This window comes from Leptosomus discolor, chromosome 8 (genome assembly GCF_034619465.1).
Source record: "Leptosomus discolor isolate bLepDis1 chromosome 8, bLepDis1.hap2, whole genome shotgun sequence".
In the NCBI taxonomy this organism is placed as follows: domain Eukaryota; kingdom Metazoa; phylum Chordata; class Aves; order Leptosomiformes; family Leptosomidae; genus Leptosomus; species Leptosomus discolor.
In genome coordinates, this window is record NC_141398.1 from 51,625,827 (window position 1) to 51,641,585 (window position 15,759).

The 15,759-nt window shown below is 37.2% G+C and overlaps 1 protein-coding gene across 1 annotated transcript in view; it reads left to right on the forward strand.

Moving 5' to 3' along the window:
• CMTM4 (CKLF like MARVEL transmembrane domain containing 4) overlaps nucleotides 1–2,718 on the forward strand; it is a 30,464-nt gene extending 27,746 nt beyond the window's left edge. The window contains exons 3-4 of the mRNA XM_086469410.1: nucleotides 1,507–1,605; nucleotides 2,545–2,718. Of these exons, the coding sequence (XP_086325536.1) occupies nucleotides 1,507–1,605; nucleotides 2,545–2,718 (273 nt within the window). The remainder of the gene's footprint in view (nucleotides 1–1,506; nucleotides 1,606–2,544) is intronic.
• The last annotated feature ends 13,041 nt before the right edge of the window (nucleotides 2,719–15,759 follow it).

Sequence of the window (15,759 nt, forward strand, 5' to 3'; positions counted from 1 at the left end):
AGTTTTTGTGCTATGTAGCTGGAGCATAGTCGTGGGATTCATACCCAGGGAATAAGTTTAGATATCTTCAGTTTTCTAAGCCTAACTTCTTACGGCACTTCACAAGATGCGCTTTGGGGAAAAGTAAAGTAAAATTTAAAAAACTTCTACTCATAGCAAGTGGAGGAACAGGAACAGGAATTGAGCCTGGTTTATGTGTGAAAGAAGAGACGGGTAGAACAAGAGTGGTGATGGAGTTTTTTAATGGTGGGAGTTGTCATGGTCAGTGGTTTTGTTGTTTGTTGTTTTTTTTTTTTTTCTTTAACTCAAAACTATAAGTTGCACAGAAAACTTGTCTGCAGGTTTTCTTTCCATCACTTTTTACTGTGATAGTATTAACCTTTCACTGATTTCTTGTTCCTTCAGGATTTGTATGGAAATGCTATTCCCCGATTCCTCCACACCCCTCCTTGCTCCCTGACTTCACCTATTCGTTCAGTTATGATCGTCTGTTATGTCTTACATCTCTGTAGTGTATATATAGTGCAGTGTACATACATACTGTGTTGTAAAAAAAAATTTAAAGATGCCCTGAGTAACATACTGAACAGCCAGTCCCTAATGAATCTAGCACTTTCTTTCTTCTATTATTTCAAAGTCCCAACTTTTGACTTTTTTTTCCCCTCAAGTCTGATCAGATAGTCTTGTATTGACGTAATTGTTTTTGTGCTAATAGCTGCCATTCAGAATTCTTACTTGTGTTCCAGTGATATGTTAATGACCCTGCTTTATGTAAGGCATGGCAGCATAATCATCTGAACACTGACATACGCAGCATAACTGAATTGCATGTTGCGTGCCATTTTTCTGTGCTTGGAGCAAAGCAAGACTTTTCCCTGAACGCAGGTACCCCTGGGGTGTTGCTGTGCGTATGTTCTAAAATGTCTACTTGAAACATCAATTTTACGCAATAAGTACATAAAAATATGTGTATTCTTACAATACAGGCAGCTGTTATTTATAGAAATAGCATAGGGTGTGTAGTTTTCTACAATGAAGGCCTTAAAGAATTTGTAGAAAAATTCATTACTCTTTCCTGGGCAGTGCATGGAGCACTGTTGTGATGTGAAAGGCAATAAGAGGTTCCTGGAGTGCTAAAGTGATATTCAGGTTACTTCGGCATCGGCTGAGGTAGAACATCTTTACTCATTGTTTATGCTGACAGTACTTTTCTAATAAACCCAGTAGTAATTGAGGTAATGCATCGAGAATCTGCACTGGTGCTTTATGTGTACGTGCTGTTTGACTTTGGTTGACAGACTAATGCGCACACATGCTAAGTTTCCTGTATAATAATCTTTTGTGTAAGCGATAAACTTTTGTGTAATAATCTTTTGTCTGAGTGATAAACTGTATAGAAAGTGGGAAAGTATTGCTATAGTTCTTGTTCTAACCTTCTTCTGTTTCATCACTTAAAAGCAAGCAAAGAATCATTGTTTAGTAATGCTAATGAATTTATTTTTTTAGGATCTGGTCAACACTGGACTCAGCACTTTCTTCTTTTTCATTGCCTCTGTAGTACTTGCTGCTTTAAACCATAAAACTGGAGCAGAAATTGCTGCTGTGGTAAGAATTTGAACTTCTTTATCTATGACTCTTATCTTCTATTAAAACTAATAATAACTTTTCTCTTGTGTTCATTGAATACTCCTGTTGCCTTTGCCATCACCATTTTCTTCTGATTTTACAGCTGGCTATAAGCTAATTCTGATTTTAAAAGTATGGATGTCCTTAGAGTTGTTTGTCTTAAGGCTTGAGGCAAAAACAAACGGAAAAATGGCTTGCAGAGAACACTCTTAAGAGTTGAACTTGCCTTGCTTCTTTCTCTGTAGCTAACTTAGATGATACTGCTCTATATTGCAAGCCTACAGAAAAGATAGAGCCAAAAATTCACAAGAAGTTGGAGCTGCTTACACATAATTTGCTGAATTCTTCTTGCTCATTACAGATAATTTTTATTCTGTGGAGTGAGTGTAGTAGTACTTCAAGATTTTAAATCTAGAACAGTGAGGTCAAGCAAATTGATTTTGTGCTTGAGTTGGAACTTTTTTTTCTTTTTTCTTTCAAACCTGGACATTGAAAATCATACAACAGTTCTGCAGAAGCATACAGGAAGAACTGCAGATTAGGTCCTTCTCCAGGCTGATGGTCTGGACTGATCATCTGTTCTCTTGTCATTCATTCACTGTTATGGGCGTCCTGAGGAATGAACTGATGGATGAAGAGCTGTATTCCTCTTTACAAGAGGTTCTTCCATTGAAGTTACATTGCAGGATTTAACTGTCATGTTTGCAGACAGAGAACTTTGTTTGCCGGGATCATTTATCTTAGTCACTTTTGCAGGTTCTCTAGGTCATTGAAGAAGAAAAACATCAATTTGACGGGCCATGATGATATGTCAGTGCAAATAAAGTAGAAAACTAAGCTTCTGAGGAATTTGTTGTGAAACTACTGTTGTTCTTGTTTTCAAAAATTGTCTTTGACAATTCTTTCTACTTCTTGTAGATATTTGGTTTCTTGGCAATGGCAGTGTATGCTGTGAACACATATTTAGCTATTAAAAAGTGGCGAATGAACAGCAGACAACAAAATAGTCGACAGACCAGTGATTACATACGTGCTCGGACAGAATCCAGAGAAGTAGACCATCGCCCTGAGATTCAGCGTCTGGATGCATGAAAGCGACATTCAAATGGGACTGCAAAGGGAAAAGAAGTGCTTAAGTCCCTCATGGAATAAAGGGTTTTTTCTTTATTTAAGGAAGAAAAGGAAGATCAGATGGTGGCAAAGAATGCCCAGCCCTGTGTATGTGCAGAGATGCATTGAGTCAGAAGCTGTTGTCGTGAAGGCAGTAGCTGTTGGTCATTCAAAAGCAAGATCTGTTTAAGATGTTCACATATATATACACATATATTATATAGTTTATATAATATATAATATATATATGTTTTGAAGTATGTTATTGTTTTGGATTAACTGCACAAACTTTCCTTCCTTCTCCCAAGTGCAAGCTCTGAATATACATGTTCTGCCACTGTTTCTTTGTCTGTCATAGACACTAAGACCACCACTACATTGGTTGGTTAATATAGGAAAGAAATCCACCAAAAGTAAATTTAATACACGCAAAGTGAGGACAAATAGCAATAACTTTAGCCATGTATCGTGTCCAACAAAGTTTCTGTATCCATCCTCACGCAGCCTTGGCAGTGCAGCTCAGTTCTCATCTGCAAGATCTCCTGCAGTTTTGCTGTTAGTGCACTTATGTAGCTGAAATGGACAACCATTTCACATTTTTTTATTTGATGGATATAGCGTTGAGGTAGTTACCCTATGGGTTACTCTGAAATTGCCGTATTCAGTTCATGCATGACCTTGGCCAGATCTGTTGTGTGCAAAGTTAGCATGTTTACTGACTGGTCACCATAATGCATCAAGTGCAAGCATGTGGTTTTTTGGTAATGTTGGGATGCATTCTGTTTTTCATTCTAAAATGGGAAAATAAATATGCTTGGGAGGCAGGGTGGAGAAAAGGGGATTGAGGGGCACGGTAGAGAAAGAAGGGGGTGTCGTCCAATAGACTTGCATTCCAGTCATGACTTGCTGCTTCTTTTTTTTTTAAGGTTCAACCTTTCTGAGAAGCCTAAGTTAAGCAAAAACTAGCAAAAAATCATGATGTGCTTCTAAAGTGTTTCTAAGTTTGCAATATTGTGATTCATGTAAGATAAATATTTTTGGTTTTGGAAGGTTGGTTGTTTCTCCTCAAATTAAAACTGTTGGTACTAGGTAAAACATTTTCTAAAATTTTCTTTTTATTGGGTGTTTCTGCAATTTTTTTTCCCCTAATATTTCTTTGGAAAATGAGTTTAGATAATTGGAGGATAATATGGTTGTATTGATTTGTTTAGAGATAGTTTTACCTAGACGAAGTTTTCTTATTTTAATTGTACTTCCAGTGAAGAGAAGGCCATTTACTCAAAGCTCAAATTCTGCAGTAATCAGTTAGACAGTATCATAATGTTATTAGGAAGATGTCCCTTGATATTTTTCTGATTTTTTTGATTGGTGTTTTTAATCTGATGTAATCCATTATTTGGCATATGCATGCCTGCATGTTACATTAAGGAAATGTATGGGGGAGAAGATCCCTAGAGATTAATTTCTTTCTGCTGCAAGTTGATGAAATCTTTGAAGTTAGCAAACTGTATGCCATGTATGCCTGAATTAATCTCACATTTGACTTGAACACTTTTTGCATTGTGTTCTTCTTAGCTGTACTCTTAAGCGGATGAATGCAGTTAACCGGTGTCTTCAGAACAAATGGCAATACATTGTAGATAGGTCACTTTTAAACATGAAAAACAGGTTATACCAAACAGAAGATCAATAGAAGTGCCTAGGCTTTTTTCATACTGGAGGGAACTGGGTTAGTGACAGGTGTGGTCCTAATGCTGCAATGTTTGAATCGAGCAACAGGAATTATTTTGATGTGTGAGAAACTGATGACAAAACTGATGTCTTTTCATTTACAATTTACTGGTGTCTACAGTGCATTTCACCTTGGCTAAGATGGAGATTAAAATTCACAAAGAGTTACTAATGAGGTTAAAGAAAATTTGCATTTTCTTTAGTAACTGGTAAACCATTACTGGTTTAGTAACATTTTATTGTGTTTCATTGAAAGTTAATGCCAGAGGGAACACCAGTTTAAAAGAAGATGGAACCGTATAAGCCAACCTCTAGTGTTGGATTTGGACATTTTATTGAGGTGGTGTCTTGCCAGGATTACTGTGCATTTCCTGAAGAGTAAATGACAGCTCCATGTTCAGTGTGAAATAACGAAGTTTGTTATTGCCCGTACAGTTGTTACAGCCCTGCTGTTTTTCAGCACTCTGCCTAGTATTTGCAAAATTTGCGAGGAGAGTTTGTTGATAATGTCAATTATTAAAAGAACCTTTTAAAAAGTAGCACAAGCATACCTAGACTGGAATTGTAAACTGGCACTAAAGCAGTTTGTATAAAGATGGTAAAAAATAAGTAAACCCCAAAAAACCCCCAAACACACAAAAAAAGCCCCAACCCTCCTCCTCAGATACAGAATATTGTCCTCAAAGATTCATGCTTTTAGAGTGGAACTCTTATCTGAAATCAAGAATCAGAAGTTAGGTGATGCATAGCAAAGGCTTTTCATTAGGAGTGTGTCCTGTTTGCTGGTTAGTGACAAGGACTGAAATGGTGTGTACGTAAGAGAATGCCCCCCTGATCCTCTCCTGTACTCCCTGTGCTGATTCTGGTTTTTCAGCAGTGTGGGAGGTCTTGTAAGTTTATGAATTTGGTATCTTTCAAGTCCTCACACCTTTCCTTACCTAGAAAAAGGATAACTTCAGCAAGCTTCTTCCAGAGTGAGATCATGAAAAGCTCTTGTTATCTTTTAGCTGGAATGACAAATGCAGAATGATACAGTAATACTTCTAATACAGTGTAATACTTCATGTACTATACCATACCTGAAGGACCTTGAGTGCTTTTACATGTGAAATAAGTTTTCTTGAGCTGAGAAGAGTATGTCATTATTTATTAATTACATCATGACTTGAGCTTAGCACAGCTTTCAGGATAGAATTCAAAAAGACTATTAATTTAAAAAAATCTGATACACTTTGTAATACAGAAAAAACAAATTTAAATTTGTAATGTCCTTGTTTTGGGGACCAAATATGATTTTAGTATTGTACAGTATATACTTTCGAAAAATCTAAGTTAAGCATTTATTACTCTACAGAGACATTATTTACTATGTGGATAATTTAGAAGGGAAATAAAGTAGCTGTGAGAGACAACTAAACTTGAAGCATTAACATCATATGATATATACATGGTTGATTCTCACACACATGCACACACACACACTTAATATACGTTGTATTGAAGAGGTGGTAATATTTTAAGACTGTTATCCAAACTGCAGTTGTCATAAAAAAAGCTCTGAAGGAAGAGAATAGGGTAGAAAGTTTATTTTTTTTTTAATTTGCTTAGAAAAGTGACATCAAATTGTTTCTCCCAGCCAGTTAGTCTTGCTTGCAATTACTCAGCATATAAGGATAATTTCTTGTAGTCCTTAAGAGTGCTGTTTAGCTTCATAAAGGGACTCAAAACCCACTGTAAATCAAACTAAATTAAAGCTAAACATTGAACCTTGTAGGAGTGGGATGCTTGAAACGAATCGTTCTGATTAGTCCTCTTTCGTTAATCTAAGCCCTCGGATATGCAATCTCCATGTATTACTGCACGTAGAACTGACAGTAAATTTTGCAACCTATGTACAGACATCAAAAGATTAATTAAAGCATAAGATACAATTGGAGCAACAGCATAACTATTGTATAGTGTTGTAAGAATCTGTTTTCCTTTTAATGCTATGTATGCTCAGTTTTGTCAGCCTTAGTTGATCATACATTCTTGTAATGGTGTGCAAATTGCCTGGAATAGAAGTTTCTGAAACCATAATTAAGAACAGATTTGACAGTTTTCTCGCTTCTTGGTAAAGTTGAGTCCTTCTTACTCTCCACTTGTTCCTTTCATTTCGTATATTCATGCCTCATCTATTTTACATTTTAATATTTAATTTGTGTTAAACCTTCTTCATTGATCTGTATGGTGTCCGCTTCAATATAAGGAAGACAGAATACTGCGTAAAATGCCCTTTTGCTTAAGTATGGTACTCTCCCCTTATATGAAAGCTTATGGTGTTTGGGCTGGATGTGCCATGGGGAAACTTTATTCTTTCCCCTAGGACTTTGGAAGCTAGTTGGCATGCTGCATGTGCTTCTGTGACAGCTTTCTGGTAGGAGCCATGTGCATAGAGGTTGAGAGGATTAGAGATTAATCTACCTCTGCCCTTTTTTAGAGACAAGGTACTAACTCCAGAGGTTTGATGCCTATATTTTAGTCTGTGCTATTCATCGTGGGCTTTGTATTCAGAAGCATGGCATCAGTAACAAGCTGTGCCTTGGAAGCAGCTTCTCATCTTTTGCTTATAAGATCTCTTATGTGTGAATTTAAATAAAATCAATGACGTGGGGTGCTTCTTCATAGGCTTTGTCACGTGTTTCACTGCGCAGCTCATGACACAGTCTGTAATTTTGTCTGGGTTTATTTCATGTTGATTGTAGAAAGAGGGGAAAACTGGGAAAAGTATCCAATCATCCCTAAGATAATGCTATTTTGCCTTTTTTTTTTTTTATGTTTCCCTGTGTTTTATTTTGTACCATATGATGATTGCCCCTTCCTAACACAGCAGACTTACTGGTTCTTAAAAGTGCTATGGAACACAGCAGGAGAATTGATCTGCCACAAGCTGCATGCAGACTGTTATAAGTGAATTAACCACTAGCTTTCCATGAACTTTAAGGTCCATAAACAAATTTGATATTTGTTGCCTTTGTGCTATTCTGGGGATGTGCAGGCACAGCAAATACTTATCTAATACGTGGTTTATTAACAAACCCTTCCCCCGCCCCTCTTCCTTAGTCCTTGTTCTATATGTTATTTTCTTGTCTCATGACAACTTTGTAAACATTCCTACTTGTTCTCTTTTGTGGAAAAAAACCCAATAAACCAACCAACCAAAAAATCCACAAAACCAAACCAAAACTGAACCCAGCAACCCAAAATAAACAGAGTAATGTTTTTAGGGCATAATTTTAAAAGCCCCAAACTTTATAGCAATTCAAATAATGTAGAAAATAATATCCCCTCTCCTACTGAGATGAGATACTGAACAACTTTGTACATAAAAATCGGAGCATAAAGAACAGGTCTTACACTGAAAGCTCTGGAGCAAAATACCTTCAGCAGCTGTTTAGGATAAATAAAGGCAGGCACAATCTGATCATGAATTTGAGATGTGATAAAGGGTGAGAAGAAGAGAGAAACTCAAACTTGATGCTTAATGATCCAGTGATTTCAAAATTATATGTGAACATTAATAACCCCCAACTGCAGAAGGGAAGATTGCTTCTGCACTTCATAGCACAGGAGAGAGAGACACCTTGAATCAGTAGTAAAAGCAGGTGTAGAAGTGTTTCTGTGTTCCTAACTCGGGGGGCCATGCTGGCTGCGTAATGCAGTTGGAGAGATTCTACATCAATGTTGTTAATGATGCATGTTGAAACCTGAGGTATGTTGACAAATTGGTAACTTCTGCTCAGCTGAAGTGTAGTAGTTGGTTCACAGAGTCCTGTGGGACGTAGAGGATTGCATCAGAATGGCTATGTGGGTCTACAAGAAAGGATAATTTTAGACTAATTTCTCCTCAGTCCCACTGAAAGGAGTAAAGCCGTCATGTAGAATTTCTGAAAATTGCATACTTGGTTCTTGTTTATAGCATAAAATAATGGATTGGTTGGAGGGCAAACGAAGCTCAAAAAGACTGTGCAGTTAGAGATGTCATGTGTATGAATTTTAGTGGCAACAAAATAAAAATTTAAAAATGAAACTGAAATAGGTACAAAACCCAGCAGAATGTTTGAAAATACTTTATAGAAATTATGCTATATTCCTCTCTTTAACAGAGGGAGTTGGTTAAAAATGAGTTTATATAGATACTCAGGAAATCTTTGAATGCCACTTCAGAGTTTTCCTGGTACATTGTTTTCCCTGTTAGCCACTTGGCCACCTGGATAGAACTGCTTGACAGTGCAGAGTGGTGCTGTCCAACCTGAAAGGGTTTCTTTGTTGTTTTGGTCTTATTTTTGCATTGTCTTTTTTTTAAAGCTGTCTGTAATTTTACCATTTGTATTCTAAAAATAATCTTTAAAAAAATTGCTTACACTGTGATTTATGATAGCCTTTAATTTAGAGTATACAACACAATCTAATTTTCTTTTGGGATATGCAGCTTTCAGAAGTGTTCTTATATATGCCCAGAAATGAAAGTTGTCTATTTATCATGAGAATGTGATTAGATAAAGTTACCTATCCAGAATCCCAGTGCCACTCTTTTGGATGTACTGGATGGATGAGTTAGTGAAATTGCCTTTTAATCTCTATGGGTTAATAAATATTTTTTTATAACTAGCCACAGATATTCCTTTTTAAATTATACTTGGCAAACAGAAGATATTTAATTTTATATACAATATACATAGTTACCTTGATTGACATATTTATAACATAGAGCTTTGTGTTTACTATGAAGGTTTTATCTGTATACCATGGACTAGGTGGGTAAAATTTTAAAAAGCCAGTTAGCATATATGGAAGCTATCTTCATGAATTCAGAATGAGGACATAAGAGCATTTAAAAAAGCAATAGCCAGATTGTATTAACAGAGTATCTGGGTTTTTTCTTACTCTTTCTTTGGGGCTGGTCCCTACAGCTATTTTAATAACAACTGGATGTGAGTAACAGAATGAAATATGACCATCTGGCTCTTCTGACTGTCATGGACTGTTGTCTAGAAAATGGGAAATTTCAGGGTATTGTATTTGTTTTGCTTTGGACAGATGTCTCAATAGATATATTTAATTAAAACCTTCATGTGTTTGAAAGAAAATACCCTCTCAACTAGGCTGATTTATCACTTTTGGAAACCTTTTAATCCCAAAAGTATTATTGTCTAAATATTTTTAGTAATGTTACATTTATCCTGTTGTCTACAGGTTAAAGTGATTCTGGCTAGCACCCTTTTATTGTAACAGTTGCTACCTTCATTTTTCTACTGTTTATACTTTAGTCTTGAATGTTTACCGGTTTCTACTTGTTGGATATTGTGGAGGGAGAGTGTATCTTAGCACTACAGTTCATCCAGCTTTAACTCATACATCACAGTTCTGGAGTAAGAAGATTTTTGATTTATATATTGCGGCCAATTTATTGCATTTTAAAATTATTTCTATGCTTAAGACACAACATTTATGACATAATATAACGAATGACGTAGCTAATCATTATATCTGTCTAGACTTACTCTTTTCTGTGTTAGTGTAATTTTGAAACTATATGTATATGTTGAAGTTTGTAAGGGTTCAGGAACCCACAATAAAATAGTAAAGTATGTATTTATTTCTCATTATAATGCTCAATTTTGATTTGAAAGTGGACACTTTGTATGTCTTTTCACAGAATTGTAAACAAATACCGAAAAACTGCTTCACCTAGGGTGCCTTCCATGTGTGGTAACACTTGTCATTCACAAAAATAGAGATGTACATTTATTAAACCTGTAAACACTATTTTTGTAATATGAGTCACTAACGCATCTCTGGCTTCACTGTGCTTTGTTTCCAGTAACACCAGTTACATGGCTACTGCAGTCATTGACTTCCCTTTGTGCACTAAATGGTAAATCTGATCTCGTGGCAAATCAAAAGATTGTATCACTTTTGCCCTGCTCTGCCTTCAGCTGCTACCTGAAAGATGGAGATAAAGCACATTGCTGACGTGAGCTAGAAGGCACTCCAAGTTTCTTTCCTTGAGACTTGTGTCAAGAGATGCTCAGTGTGGGACATCTGTATCCTCGGTGCTGATTCTGGGTCCTGTAGAAAAACATGGCAGGCATAATATAAACATTCCGGTTCTAGCTTATAACTTGTGATTGATGGAGTCCGAGGAAGGAGCATCCAGGCCTGACTGAAAGACTTTATCCTTCGGGGGTATAAGTCCTGTGCTGACAGATTTGTAATTGTGAACAGCTCAGAGGTATTAGTTGAAATAGTGGGTTAGAATTCCATCTTGGGCTGCGCAAAGGGGATGCACTTTTCCTTTTATCATATGAGCACAAGTCTGCTGTGTAATACCCTTGGTATTTTGCTTTTGAACTAAGAAAATTTGTCGTGTTTTGCCAAGGAAAATCTTGCAAACATACTCTGTGTGAATGCAGAACCTGACTGTTGTCCTTACTCAGGCAAAATTCCCCATTGACATAGGGGACTGCAGATCAGGTACCCATTTATCACCAAATCCTGATTGAGGATTTGAAGAACATTACAAATTAGCAAATGTTCATATAGAGACAATTTACAGCCTTGAAGCAATTTCACATTATTTTCGTAAGTGTTCTTGAATTTGTCGCACTGCACACAAGGCCAGCTGATAGAATAGATGTTTTCCGTAGCCGTACCTACCAGCTGTGGTCACAGTCTTCTCAGTGTTGACAGGTGTAACTTACAGGTGTAAGTGTAGCATCTTCCAGCTCTGTATGCGAGTTGTGCTGTTAATGCTTGACCAATTTCAAAGGCAAGGTAACTCTACAAGAAAATGTAACCCCCAACTTGTTCTTACACCAGTAGTAATTTTTCAGTATGTTGTGTGCTTCTTTTCTGTCGGTGTTCATGCTAAACAAAAAACAAGCTGAAGAACTGTAATGTCTTGCAATACGGAAAGCAGTCTTGTTTTTAAAATCCATACTGTTATAGCATAATTTAAATGGTGTATTTATCAGTTTTAAATGTCATTTTGCTTTTCCAGTCTTTTGTATATGGGCACGATAGTTTTTGTAAATTTTTTTTTTTTAATTTAGTTGCCTTTCTGTCTCTTTCTTTCCGATATTTGAAGATTTGAGCTCTACGGATTTTCATGGTACTCTTCTGATCATGTCTTCATAGTGGTAAAAGTCTGTATTTTTGTATGTAGGGAAAATGGTAGTTTTCTAACACTTATCTTGATCAATATAGTATGGAATCATTTGTGAAGGCCTTCCTGTTTAATAAATGGACTTATTAAAATACTAAAACATTGTCCTCATCTGTAAAAGCAACATATAAACAAACTCAGTATAGCAAATGTCATGGTTGAATAGTTGATAATTCAGTAAGTGCAGTTGCTAAATGCACTACCTATGCAAGACAATGGCATAGGGATTAAATATCAGACAAACCAACTCTGAGGGGTGGGGGGTTTTTTGTGACTATGTCTCTGACAAGACAAACTTCATAAATGCAGGAGTTAATGAAAAACTGTGTATAAGCAGTCCTTGATGAGAGATTATATGTAGCAGAAAGCACACGGACTGCTTTATTGCTAGAGTGGTTGTGGTGGGATTGCTCTTGTGGAAGTCTCTCCATCTGGTACACCGTAATGGGCCAAAATGCTGTATCTGTGGTTTGCAGCTTCACGTTCTGGACTGAAAAGGTGTTTTGGGGGCTGAAATGCCAGAGTGAGTGGATAATACTCTGCCACGTCATGGACTGTAGGTTGCAAGTCCTGCCTTGATGCAGTTGGGATTTTTGGAGTCCAGGCGCTTTAGGTGCGAGATGAAAGCACAGAGTTAGTAGGGTAAGAACTGCAGAAGCGCACAGATGGTTGAAGGAGTGTTGTGGAAAGATTTGGAAATATGGATGATGCTCTTAAAATACTGACTGGGGAGGTGGACAGAGGGGGTGGGTACAACTGAGCTTTTACAGAAGGATTCCCTAAGGAGAGTCATGTGCTTGTACAGCTTTTCTGCTACAAGGTGGGCCAGTTCATTTTGCCTGTGTGGGGCTGTCAGCAGCAGTAGGACTCTTCCATCAGTTGTGGTGTTGCATCCATTGGACCTGCTTAGAGATCAGGCCTTAATGTGATGATGCTGTTTAAGAAAACAAAGAGTTAAAGTGCTGGACTTAATGCCATGTTGCTGCTGCGGTTGTTGTCCGTGGTATTCCTTGGTCAAGAGAAGCTTTGTTAGCTGTCGAATTAAAAAAAAAAAAAAAGTTTATTCTGCCTAACTTAAATACTGAATCTTCCTTCAGTCTCCTGGGAAGACTATAATTGATTTCCTATTTAATGGATCAGGCTAACGAAATGTGATGGACAATATCCAAAATAAATAAAATCAAAGCACAAGTATTACCTGGCCAAAATTACATTGGAATTGCTGTTTTCTTTTTTGAGGAAATAGATTGAAAAATTGAGGGTTTTTCTTAAAAAATATTTTTTTTAAAAAAAAAATTACATTTAAATTTTCTGGGTTGCATTGTTTTACCTTCTGACCTAGAAGTTTTACAAAACATTCAGAAGGAGGAATCTGTGTTGCAGTGTGGTTTTTTTGGTGCAGCCCTGTTTATCTGGAAGAAAACCAAGAGATGTTGTCTCTATTCTGACTTGTAAACCAATATTCCATGCAAATAGGTGTCTCAAGTATCTTGTAATAAGATTTATATTCTCAGTGCTTGTCTAAATTTCTTCTGCTTCCTTGATGTATTGTCTCTCTGTCTCCATGCTCAAAAAAAGATTAAGGGATGGCTAGGTGGAGCTGCTTTTTGTATTTTTACATATGCATGGTGGTAAGTATATTGCTCCTCAGGGGCAGTTTGTGTCCTGGTCTTTGGAATGAAGCCACTTAATTTTATTATTTCTAACCTCTGATGAGGTTGATTACAAGCTGCCTGCTATGAGATTTAGCCTGGCCTAGTAGCAATATATTATGTTGTTCTCATTTATTTATGCATTTAAGAAGTGCAGGTGTCAGAAACATGCACTGTTAGTGGTTGGTTTCAAGTATATGCTCACTTACTGGTACCAGATGCTGGTCTCCTAGCAGGAGAAGATGGAGCTATAAAATGCAGGCTTAGAAATTTGCACAATGAGCGCTTACCAGAAGTGTAAGAATGAAAAAATCTACTTGCTATGTAGAGCATTAAATTGTCTTCTGCTTTCCAACCCACCAGGCTGGTGGAAACATTCTTCTCAAATAGCATGCCGAGATACACTACTTTTCACTTAATGTTGTGGAGATTACTTTGTCAGTTGGAAATTTAAGACTTCCAGATCTTTGAACGGTATCAGGTGAAAAGCAAAATTAAGTGGAGTAATGGACAGAGTGTTAAAAGGGCAGCCGAGCCTCTCATTTCAGTCAGAATCTAAAAAGGCTGCTTGGAAAGGTCTTTTGAATTCCTTAACATCACCTGTCCAAAATCACTGCACAAGACTGAACAAATCTTCCACAGATGAGTATAAAAGCTTTTTGATAGGAGAAGGTGGGAGACCTTCAAACAGGGTGACAGCTGTATGAAGTCATTTGTCTGTGAAGCCAGCTGATCATTTTTCCTTTCTGTTAGTGGCTTTGATTCACAGTATTTAGATCATAAGACCTCTTGCATTGTTTCTGCATAATTTGTTCCATGCTTGGTATTGGAAACTCTCATCGCTGCTGCTGAGTGCTGTTCAACAAGCACAGGAACTCAAAATGAGAATAGTTGTGCTCTAGTTGTGATGAAGGCGTCTATTAGCGTTTATGAGTTTTGGGAATGGCTCCTCTTTGGAACAAGAATATATTATGACCAAAAAGAGGTGTTTGATTATGACCCTGCTGGTACCCCAAAATAAGAACTCCAGTAAGGCCTCCATGCTGCAGGTGTAGTGTTATGCTTGTGTCATGAATCCTGATGGCAGAGAAACCAGTGCTCCTGCTATTTTGATCTTGTCAGTTGAGGAAAAACAAACATAAAAGCCAAAAAACCAAGCAGACTTTTCCTCTGCCCTACACCAGACTCTGAGCTTAGTGCAGTATTAGTGGCAGGAGATGAACAAAAGACAGAGTCAGGCCCCCACTCAAATCAGAATTTGCTTTAAAGTAATTATTTTTAATTGAATTCTCCTTTCATTAATTGAATTCTGAAATTATATTCATAAAATACAGAACTGTATTTTATTTGTGTCATGGGAACAGATCTTTTTAAATAAATGGCTTGAATATTACACCAGTGTTTGATGCTAGGAGAAAAAGCAGGAGAGCCTGCTTAGAAGTAAATGAAATCAACTACTTGAATGTTAAAACCAAAATTCTCTGGACAGGTAATTCACTGCATGCCTGCTAAAGTAGTCCTGAAGCAACTAATGAGCAATTTTGTTTGCCTCTTCTGTTGATTTTAGGAGTATTTCAATGTGAAAAAATAACTAGAAAACCTTAGCAGATTTTAGGCTATAACACGTCTGTGAAGGGTAAACCCAAAGGGGATTGTTGTTTACAACTTTATTAGTTGCCATGTAAGAGCACTGTGTCTCCCATGTGTACTAAATACACTGCAGCTAATCCTTAGTTAAATTCTTTCATGCTTATGCGCTAAAGATGAAGTTTCTCCTTGCAAGACGTGTCAACATGAGCGATTGGTCTCCAGTGCTGGCTCTGTGCTCTTGTCTGCTTCCCCAGCACACAGCCTCCTGCCTGACGGAGTTTCTTGAAACACCGTTACTCTCGCTGGCCGGAGGCAAGGCAGTAAAACCAGATCTTAAAATAAGTAAAGACACCCAACACTTGTATTAAAAGAGGTTTAATCTAGCATGGTTTCTAAATATTAACCATGACATGCAGTACGCTTTTTTAATTAAAAGAGAAATACAAACCAATTGAATATAAAAATGAGTCCTGGTCTCCTGACGTCACAGTGCGTGTCAGTAAAATATGACAACAGAAAAGAAAGAAACGTGGAATTTCATACAGGAAAAGGTCCAAAGAGCTCTTTCTCATAAAAGGAAAGATGATTTGTCACATTTAGAAGCAACCATTTGTTTTGTTTTTATTCCCTCAGTGGTCTGGAAACAGGAGATATAGGAGCTGCCTCTTAGACAACTCTGAATGTGGCCAGTGCCCTCCCAAGCACCTGCTCGCTGTTAGGTACCGTGTTTCTGCCTGTTAGCAGCCAGCTGCTAGCAGGGAATTGGAACCCAAGCAGTAATTTTGTTCCAAAGGAAATCTGCCTTTATTGTTTTATCCCTGTTTTTCATTTACTCTGTTAGTA